Genomic DNA, 10,077 nt, shown 5'->3' with positions numbered 1-10,077 from the left:
CCACTTTTTGAGAATTTGGTGAGCTCAAAATGACTTATATCGATTCGGCCAGTGCAGTTTCTCTCTAGAATCTTACAGAGGGATCTCAAACGAAGAATTTAAGTGCTATGCGGTCCAAATATGTTAATTAGTTTATTGGGAATTCGCATTGAAATGTTATAACCGAAGTGAAAGTTCAAGGAAATTTCGAATAAAATTGAGAACCAAAAACCTAACCTTGTGCAAATTGGATCTGCATGAAACTTTCAGAATCTCATTTTTTCACCAAAATATGAAATCGCAGAAAGTTTGAAGCTATTTGTTCAATTCTATAGCCACAAAGCAATAAATATGATAAAAAATGCAATAGCAGCAAGTAAAACGTGAGTAAAATGTCAAAAATGACTAAAATCGATAGTTTGCGCCGATATACATAATGCGCTAGGTCTCATCATAGGTTTTTGCACATTTTTGGATTGGAATTTTCTTTTCTCATGATTCTGTAACGAATAGGCTATTTGCCTCCAAAATTCGTCAACTTTTGTCGGAAACGATGCAGTCTAGTGAAAATCTTTTGTCAAAATGTAATTTTCCAGCTACCGAATGTTCAACTCTTGTTTCAACCAGTTGCCCAGAGTTGATAGCACTCATTTCAGAATAAAAAAAAACACAAAAATCAAATAGAATTGGAAGAGCAAATTGAACAAAAAAGAACGAGAATGTAAAATGAGAGTGGCGGAAAGTAGGTCTGATTTGATTAAGCTTAAACCGTTCACAATGTCATATCAATCGTCTTGCGAAATTTTCATGTTCACTCCGTGATTAGTTCTCCATCATTCTGGTTGTGTTGAATGAAAGAATTGTATTTTGTTATTTCGAAAAATGGCCAAAAATTTCGTTTCAATCGTGTTCATGTTCATTATTATGGCTTTATACGCCAATGAGGTGAGCAATATATAAGGAAAAACAAGCACATCGATCGAAATTGATTTGCGAATTGATTACAGTTAAATGCTGCACCACTGGACGGAGTAATCGAATTATCGTCAGACTTTGAACCGGAAACGGTAGGCTGCGATCGATACGAACAATTCGTTGAACTGGTGAGTTTTACGAAATACGAAGAAAATTGAATTTTATCATTTTTTAAAAATCATTTTATAGCCCAAAGACAAAAAGGAGGAAATTCAAAAACAAAATACAGCGTACACAGTTGAAATTGCCAATCAAAACGGTTCTATATCAAGGGAATGAGCCTTTATTGCTACACCTTTGATTGTTATTATATAAGCGATAAATAAAAAGAAATCGAAAACCATTTTATGAACATTTTTTAATCATTTAATAAAAAAAACTAAATAATTTCCTCACAAAAAACAACAAAATGTTCTAGATTCTATTTTCGGCAATTGAGCCGAGTGTTGTGGTTTGAACATCTTCATTGAATAGTTTCGTAATATCAGTGTCAGTCGCATTTGATCCAACGGCAACGGCTAATACCAACAATTGAACCTGAGGAAATTAAGTTGGAACAAAATTACAAACTAAAACATTTTTTCGTAAAAAAAATTACTTACCATTCCTTCGACGAAATCTGTGGGCGTTGCACCCTTTTTAAATTTCGTTAATATCTCTCCAAATTGTTTCAATTGAGCAGGCGTCAATTGCGCCGCCATTTCCTGTTTCATTTTTGCAATGTCTTCATCCGTTAGCTCTTTTGTTGGCACCATATTTTGGTGATTCGGGACATCGCGTCGGACTATTTGACGACCAGATATCTGACACTATAAGACGAAAAGAATATTTATTCAATATGTTAAACATTGATTCAATCCTTATTTTATCAAAAAAAAACAAAACAAACAAAAACATTACCGCTTGACCACAAATCAACACGATTAGAAAGTAACAAAGTTTCGATGACATTTTTAAAGACGATAAGCCGTAAACACTGCAAACGCTTCGTTCAACGAGTGATAGCAGAATGCTGCTGATTTTTGTTTACTTGCAAATAATAATGGCGTATAGAGGAGGGCGATAAGTTCGGCAACATTCGGGTAATTATTGAATGCAATCGAGTTATTATCGGTCATATGTGATTGTATGCCTTGTAAGGCAGTCGAAGCTGCAATCTAACATTTGATTACACAATCCAACGTCGTATTTGCTTATTACATGCAGTTGTCAATTTCATTCGATTGTTTATTTTGCCATTTTATTTTTTCTTCATATAAAACAGTTGTCACATTTTCAGAAAAAAAAAATGGAATTTTAGAATTCTCATGTCTAAATATTACGAATCAACGCCCATTCTAAGAATGAATGCAATCGATTTTGCCACAATGAGATTTATGACTGTTGCGTAGTTTCATTGAAACAATTTCAATGAAGAAAGCAGTACTAACAAAATTATCTCATGCCAGTGCACAGAAGTTTTGATAATGAACATGTTGCAACTAATCAAATTTGAATGTACATTAGAAATGAAAAGACGGTTACAACATCTTGATAACCTTTGATTTTGCCAAGAATGTTTCTTTCTAATAAGAGTTTTGTTCCCGAAACAAAAATTAATTTTCATCCAGTATTTATAGGGTCGCAATCATTCCGAATATTTGTAGTTTTGATCGTGCTTTTAGAAAGTAAACGGCTGAAATTAGTAAACATGAAATTGATTCTCTACGTTGTTGCTGTTGGATTTGTGCAGGTCTGTTCGACTTTCCATTTCTTTTTCAAAATCCCATTCAATTCCAGCCCATGAGTTTTGATTGAAATCATTTCATTCAAGTAGGTCTGCTTCAGTGCTGTGGTTGTGAAGAGAGAAGAAAAACCGAACGATCCGTTTGACGAAACTATTGATGAACTACGCACCGTACTTAAGGCAGTGCATGGCACGAATCCCCAAGCCGTTGAAAATTTCATCAACAATTTGAATGGTTTTCGTGATGAAGCAACAGATGGTGAAGCATTGAATAGCTTCGTAAGTTCCTTTAGTTGTTAGTTATGCAGTTTTCAATCCAAGATTGACATTCATGTTTTCCTTTCCAGTTGAATCTATTGAGTCTGGCTGTTAATGCTGATGTATCCAAGCTAAATCAAACATTGCAAGAATCTCCATTCTTTGACAGTAGCGAAGAAGATGATGGAGATGCGAATGAAGATCCAGAACAAATCAATTCAAACTTGGCGCAAGGCTTTTCGAAAGGGAGCTCACATAACAAGGCTTTGGACAGGTTTAAAGAAGCTGTTTCCAAAGCATGGACTGAATCACAAACCAAACGAGCAATGGAATTGCTACAGGGTTTTAGCCAAAATGCCACACCAATGGAGAAAGAAAATGCTTACGTAAGTAAATTGTAAAACGCCATTCCAAATAACTGACAAACTACATTTATTGCATTCATTCGTTTCCAGCGGAAACTGATCATTTCAGCTGCTCGGAATGCTTTGGGAATTAAAACTCTATTCGCAATAAATTAAACATGAATTTTTTTCCAAATGATGAAATGTAAAATAATTTAATAAAAAATGTTCTCATGTCAGAATACTGACTTTTATATAAGAGTACACTGTTGAAATATCCAATAAAGTGATAAATACGACCACAATTTTCGTCTTTCTTTATATTACGCATTACAAATCATTCCTCCGCCTTCGTAATCAAAGCAATCACGATCTTCATTTATTACTTCAATCTTGCCATTTCCCCATTCATACTTGCTACTGAACTGAATCAACTAAATAAATGTCGGCATTAAATGCTTTGATCGCTGATTAAATTATACCGCATCTGTAAAATTGATAATCTTTGCTTCAAACAGTGAAAAAATAGTTTCATGCCTTATATTTATGCGATTCGCCTGAATGGTAACTTGTGTAGTTTATGCAGTGTGTTTGATTCGTGCAATGATAAAATTTGCCTATGTTTTTATATGGAGCACGTGTTTATGCTATATTTAAGCGACATCTTCGCGCTGAATGCTGAACTATGAAACTCCTATATATATATACTGTCAACTATCAATGACAGCAACCAATGACAGCTACAATTGAACGTATTTGTATGGCAAAATACTTCCTACTTGCAGATGGCGCCAAACCGAACGTCATTCTAGTCATTTTTCTCATTGATTCGTGCGCACGTGAAATAAGCTAAAATGAACCTGCTTCTCTTCTTCATTATTCTTGGCGTTGTCCAGGTCTGATGCATACTTGTTGTTATTTTTTTTTAAACAAGTTGATAAAATCTTATTTCATCAGTTCTCCAGTTGCCAAGAGCGAGACTGTCTCATCGGCTTTTACTGACTCGGATATTGGAAGAATTCGCCAAGTTTTGAAATCGATTTCAGAAGGAAGTTCACCAAAAGAATCGGAAAATCGCCCTTGTAAGTCATCACACATCCCCTGCCGAATGCCATTTACTTATCCGTTTTATTCGCTTCTTTGCAGTATGATTTCTTTGATTCTGCAATTCACCCCTTCCTCAACATATCTACGAGAAGTTAAGGCGCTCGAATCACTGAAGACTTCTCGCTTCCAAATGAAATTCTTGAAACTAATATCTCAAGTGCGAACACCATATCTTTCTTTTGACGTGGTAAGTGTTCGCACGCCATTCTCACGTCTTGTATACAACATTGCTGGAATGACGTACGCTTAATGAAAATGTTTATATAAAAATACATCCAGTTACATGTAGAAAGCGTACGTCTTCCGCGATGTCGTCATCTTTTCAGTTGTACCCACTATGTAGCTATGTATGCGATATGCGCACTGCGCTTAGTCGGAACACAGCTGACTCTTGCATAGAATAAAATTGTAATCTTGCATTATCACACAAAAAATATTCCAGTCCCTCATTAGCAAGACATCTGTACAAAAAATACGCGCTACAAAACTGAATCAACTAAATGATGAGTTGATATTAAAATGTTTTGACCTCTGAACAAAATTGTTCTATATTTTTTAAAAATCATTGATAACCTATTGATTTCAACGAAGAAAGAAATAGTTTCATGCCTCATAATATATATTGCAAAAAGTATTTATTTGATTCTCCTGAACGGTAGCATGTGTAGTTTATGCAGTGTGTTTGATTCGTGTGCACGTGAAATAAGCCAAAATGAAACTGCTTCTCTTCGTCGTTATTTTTAGCGTTGCCCAGGTTTGATACATACCGTTCAGTTTTTTCTAACACGTTATAAAAATCTCATTGTATCATCAGATCTGCATCTGTTCACCAATTGCCAGTAGTGAGACAGCCTTATCGGATTTGACTGACTCGGATATTGACAAAATGCGCCAGATTTTCACATCAATTCCAGGTGTTGACCCGCAAATCATGGATAATTTTACTAACATATTCTACAATTTCCGCGAGAACTCTACCAACAACGAAGTCTTAGCTGGAACCGTAAGCATCCTTTTCGATTTCGGTATTTCCCACTGCATAAATAATCAAACGAATTAATTCAATCTGCCAATTAACTTTCAGATTAAGTTCATAAGTCTAGCGGTGAATGTGGATGTTTCGATTATCAACCGAACACTTTTGGCACTTTCTCAAAACCGATCGCACTCTTGTGAGAGCAAAAATCTCAGAGATTTCACCGATGGACGCATAACCGAAGTCAAATTGAAGGATTTGGAAGATGCATTTTTGAAGGAATTGACACCGTTACAAACCAAACAAGTGATGGAAATTTTTCGCGGTTTTCGTGAAGGAGCTTCATCAAAAGAAACCGAAAATACCATTGTAAGTCATCGCATCCTCCATCGAATGTCATATATTTACTTATCCGACTTATTCGTTTCATTACAGTTTGATTTGTTAGTTTCTGCAATGTATGGCCCTCTCATCATACCCGCAAAAAATAAAGATGGTCATATCATCGAAGACGAAGATGTGATCATTTATGAATTAAATGAAAATTAAATCAACAGAATATGAACAAAAATGCGAAAATAATCTAATTTTTAGTGACATGGAAAAATTAAACTGTGAAATAAATTATGAATTTTTCTCAAAAAAAAGAAGAAAGAATATGAAAAATGCGCTGCGTATTGAGAAATATGTTCAACTCTTTTGTTCAAGGGATTTTTACTCATGACTGAAAAAAATGGAAGTTTATCTATCGAAAATTATCAAAAAATTCGGTTTAAGATCCTTCAATTAAGTCACATAACATAATGCGTCATTTTTCAAGCATATGAGTAGTTTTCATAAGTTCATCCGGTCAATTGATAATTATTTTGTTATTCATATTCAGTAGCGTTCAAATTTTGGTGTATTTTATGAATATTCAATGTCAAACCTATCGGTCAAATCGTAGGGTATTTCATTCAAAAAGCAAATATACACAACAATAACTGAATAGAAGTAGTCCTCTCATTTGATTTGTGTTAATGTTGATTCGTTGAAAGGTCACACTGTGTCGCATGAATGTGACACCAAGAAATCGTCTAACGGCTGCGCGCAAATTCAATTTTATTCGATAACCTTTAAGCATGGTGAAAACATTCAAGATATCACTTTTGCATTCCGAAGTCATTTTTCTTCAATGAGTCTGATGACAAGATCACTTCAATCCGGAATATTTCTGGTTGTGTTTCGAGAGAGTGCATACATGAAGTAAACAAAATGAATTAGCCAATATTCGTTGCTATCGTCGCTATTGTGCAGGTGCTGATAAGATGTTCAAAACAATTCCAGATTTTTGATATTCAAAGCGATTGTGTAGGATGCTAGAATAATCGATTGATTGCTCTGTTAAATCATTTCAGGTCTGCGCTAGTGCTTCAATTGTCGAACGGAGTGCATATGCATTCAAATGGTCTGATGCCCAAATCGATTCCTTTTGCAGCGAGTTGAAAAAATTTCCAGGCATTGATCCGCAGACAGTTGATGAATTTTCAATAATTTTAAATAATTTCCGTCAAAATTCTACCGATCATGCATTATTTGAAGGCATTGTGTGTACTTTCGTGTGTTTTCATTCTTCAATATTTGATTGGATGCTTCTCTTTCAGTTGAAATTACTGAGCATAGCAGTCGACGCAGATTTTGTCAATATAAATCAAACGGTGTTCGAGCAAATATACAATGTAACTGAAGAAGAAGAGTTCGCTTCGAAAGAAGGGATGGAAGTTGTGAAGAATTCAGTTGGAAGACTTGGAAAATTCACTTTCTAAACACCTAACACCATGTCAAACCAAAAGGGCAATGGAAGTTCCTCAAGCATTCCACGAAGATGCCACATCAAGAGAGATCGACGCCACTGTGGTATGTCATATCAAAAGTTAGTTAATGCTTATCAAAAATTTCGTATTTTCAGGTCGAACTATTTACAGCTGCAATGCAAGTTGCTTTACACATGCCGAAAAGAAGAAACGAACGGAATCCAGAAAATTGAAATCGGTTGGGCATACGAGACCAGCACTTATTTTTTTTGATATTTATCTTAAAATTTACGCGTTCTATTACAACTGAATGGTAATGTGAATTTTGTTTGTCAATTTTCGTTGACAACAAAAACATTTCGGATGAGTCGAATGTAAGCAATTGTAAACAAGAATCAGATAAATGAATCACGCACTAAATACATGAACATTGTTGTCGATTTGTTTAATTCCGTTGACCGATTTTCATTTATTGTCCTACAGATACATAAAATCGGACAATATTCATAGATGTGTCGCTTTTTTTTTCAAAGTGCTAAGCATTGATGACCTCTAATCTCAAGGTTGACGTGTCTAAGGTTTTGATGATTAATTGCAAACAAATACATATTTGTTAATCGGAGTTCTCCGCAGCTACTTAAAGTATACGCTTGGTTTGAAGAATTTGCAGTTTGAATTGCGTTCTTGAAATTAATGCACGTCAGCAAGAAGAATCCAGCAAAATGAAGCTATTTTACCTAATTGCTATTGTTGGCATAGTTCAGGTTGGCAAAGCTTTTCACTGATTTTGAAATGAAAAATATTAAAATATAACAAAATCTTTATTGATTAGGTTTGCTCAAGTGCGTCAGTGGTGAAAAGAGAAGTCGAAACATTGGATATAAATCTCACCGATCCTAGATTGGTCACTGCTGAGCAAGCCGTTTCAAAATTGGATCCAAAGGCTTTGTATGATTTTGTTGAAATTTTCAAAAAGTTCCAACCAAACGGAACCGATGAAGAAAATTTAGAAGCCAGTGTAAGTTTTGCAAAAAAAATACTCATTTAAATGAGTAATGGAATGTAATGGATGATTCCACTTTCAGGCATATCTTTTAAGTATAGCAGTGAAAGGAGATTTCGATAAAATCAACCAAACCATTTTCAACTATTGGTTCAATCGCAGTTCGGACGAGATTGAAAGAAATTCGAGCGATGAAAGCGATGACATGCTATTTTTGTTGCAGGATTTAAGCGATAAAGGTTTAAAGAAATTGGAAATTGTGTTGTCCAAAGTGCTGACCGGACCACAAACCGAACAGGCAATCAGCATTTTAAGAGGACTCGGCGAAAATGCTTCAGTAAAGGACGAAGAAGACACTAAAGTAAGTTTCCTTGCATTTTAATAAGTGGTATTTGATTTGAAAAAAAAAACACTAAACCTGATTTTATTCTAGGCCGATTTCTTCATTTCCATTGCACACAATTTTCTGGGCATGCTTAAAAACGACGTTTGTCATATTATACAAACCGTAAAATCAGATCTCGATTGCAAGAAATACGCAACTGTTTAAAAGATTAAAATTGAATAAAATTCGTTGTATCACACAAATGTTTATTTTTACTCTAAGGTTAACATTATGCTCATTGTGCCAATGAATTCTATTGCGATTTGTTTATTTCATAATTGGTCTTTTGTACATGTCTCTTTGTTCAAATATAGCTTTCCATAGCTATCAAGTATCAAGTTTCGGCAGATCTTCAAAGAATTGAATATCCATCTTCGAACACCTCTAGAATTTAACCGAAAAATGTGATTCCGATTTTAAAAACGGTTCATACGGTGGCAATGTTCATGTACTTAGTGCGTGATTTATTTATGTCATTCTCTTATTTACACTTCATTGTTTTCATTCCATTCTACCGAAACGTTTTCGTTGTCCACAACATCATATTTTGGCTTGCCGAACGCTCCACTTATGGCGGATGTATACAAATTCACCTGCAAGTTAAAACAATTACTGTAAAAAACAATTCAATAACCATGTTTAAGTTAAATGGACGGGCATCGAAAACATACCAAAGCGGCTTCTTTCTCCCTAGCCGTTGCACCTTGACGAAAACCGTGAAAAATTTGAATTGCCAGTTTAGTCTGAGCAGGTGCCAGTTCCTTAGACAATATGGTCTCCAACTCTTTCAAATCGTTTTCTGTTATGCCTTTTGGCGAAGTACCTTCGACCTCTTCAGAATTGTTGTCATTTTCATTGGTATTCTTCTGTGAAAAATGCTCGAAAATAGTTTTATTTATTTTGGAGACGTCGACATTAAGGGCGAGACTCACGAGCTGGACCTGAAACAACAGAATATCACATAAAATGTTGAACAATTCAATTGTTTCCGAGAATAGACGTTAAACTTGAATATGAATGTGAAATACAAATAATATATATTTGAAGGATAAATCTTCACGATTAAACATACCGTGCCTTCGATGATTTCCTGGTCGGTTGAATTCGGACGGAACTTGTCAAAAATGCTAATAAAATCGTCAACAGCACCGGGTTTTATTCCTGGAATTGTTTTCCAATCACTGCGAAATCGTTCAATATTTGACCCATTCTGTTCTATTATTTCTGATGATCTCTTTGCAATGGAGGAACACCAGCATAACTGATGATAACCAATATTTGATTAGCAAAAATGATTCGAACAGTATTCGAAAAAACGAAATATAAATAGAAAGATTAATACAATTTTGGTCTAACCTGCACAAAACCAACCACAAAAACTAGCGGAAACAATTTCATTTTGTGGAATTCGCGTGTTGAATACAAACTGCAAATACTTATAATCGAGCTGATCGTATAAATACACGATGAAAAAGAGGATTTTGGAATGAAAGAGAGAGAGAGAGAGAGAAAGAGAGAGAGAATGCGAATT

At 34.9% G+C, this 10,077-nt stretch overlaps 5 protein-coding genes across 7 annotated transcripts in view; 3 read left to right on the top strand and 2 right to left on the bottom strand.

Annotated features, from left to right (window-relative positions):
- Positions 1–2,015, bottom strand: part of LOC129575682 (uncharacterized) — a 203,090-nt gene extending 201,075 nt beyond the window's left edge. For 2 of the 3 annotated variants that reach the window (XM_055459619.1, XM_055459610.1), the window contains exons 1-3: positions 1,855–2,015; positions 1,557–1,763; positions 1,353–1,491 (exon numbers count right to left, since the gene is read on the bottom strand). In XM_055459619.1, coding sequence (XP_055315594.1) covers positions 1,369–1,491; positions 1,557–1,763; positions 1,855–1,905 — 381 coding nt within the window. In that variant the 5' untranslated portion in view covers positions 1,906–2,015 and the 3' untranslated portion in view covers positions 1,353–1,368. Of the gene's footprint in view, positions 1–1,292; positions 1,492–1,556; positions 1,764–1,854 lie in introns of those variants that run through there. The other variant, XM_055459599.1, reaches the window with a different exon arrangement.
- Positions 2,016–2,151: 136 nt separating this feature from the next.
- LOC129575592 (uncharacterized) lies at positions 2,152–3,587 on the top strand. The gene is made up of 4 exons (XM_055459427.1): positions 2,152–2,686; positions 2,771–2,959; positions 3,028–3,324; positions 3,394–3,587. The coding sequence occupies exons 1-4, from the start codon at positions 2,510–2,512 to the stop codon at positions 3,457–3,459; spliced, it is 729 nt and encodes a 242-aa protein (XP_055315402.1). The 5' UTR covers positions 2,152–2,509; the 3' UTR covers positions 3,460–3,587.
- Positions 3,588–4,986: 1,399 nt separating this feature from the next.
- LOC129575643 (uncharacterized) lies at positions 4,987–8,749 on the top strand. Its single transcript, XM_055459528.1, has 4 exons — positions 4,987–5,143; positions 5,204–5,392; positions 5,474–5,734; positions 5,801–8,749. Exons 1-4 carry the CDS (start codon positions 5,102–5,104, stop codon positions 5,912–5,914), a joined length of 606 nt encoding a protein of 201 aa, XP_055315503.1. The 5' UTR covers positions 4,987–5,101; the 3' UTR covers positions 5,915–8,749.
- On the top strand, positions 7,785–8,749 carry LOC129575626 (uncharacterized). Its single transcript, XM_055459503.1, has 4 exons — positions 7,785–7,922; positions 7,991–8,176; positions 8,244–8,522; positions 8,595–8,749. Exons 1-4 carry the CDS (start codon positions 7,881–7,883, stop codon positions 8,709–8,711), a joined length of 624 nt encoding a protein of 207 aa, XP_055315478.1. The 5' UTR covers positions 7,785–7,880; the 3' UTR covers positions 8,712–8,749.
- A 227-nt stretch (positions 8,750–8,976) lies between these two features.
- Positions 8,977–10,006, bottom strand: LOC129575635 (uncharacterized). The gene is made up of 4 exons (XM_055459515.1): positions 9,903–10,006; positions 9,619–9,807; positions 9,218–9,487; positions 8,977–9,139 (listed from the first exon to the last, which is right to left on the bottom strand). The coding sequence occupies exons 1-4, from the start codon at positions 9,942–9,944 to the stop codon at positions 9,032–9,034; spliced, it is 609 nt and encodes a 202-aa protein (XP_055315490.1). The 5' UTR covers positions 9,945–10,006; the 3' UTR covers positions 8,977–9,031.
- Between the last annotated feature and the right edge of the window lie 71 nt (positions 10,007–10,077).

This window comes from Sitodiplosis mosellana, unplaced genomic scaffold (genome assembly GCF_009176505.1).
Source record: "Sitodiplosis mosellana isolate CC-2019 unplaced genomic scaffold, AAFC_SMos_1.0 Smas_scaffold_1, whole genome shotgun sequence".
Lineage (NCBI taxonomy): Eukaryota > Metazoa > Arthropoda > Insecta > Diptera > Cecidomyiidae > Sitodiplosis > Sitodiplosis mosellana.
The sequence above is the reverse complement of the archived record's forward strand: the minus strand, read 5'-3'. Positions and strand labels throughout refer to the sequence as shown.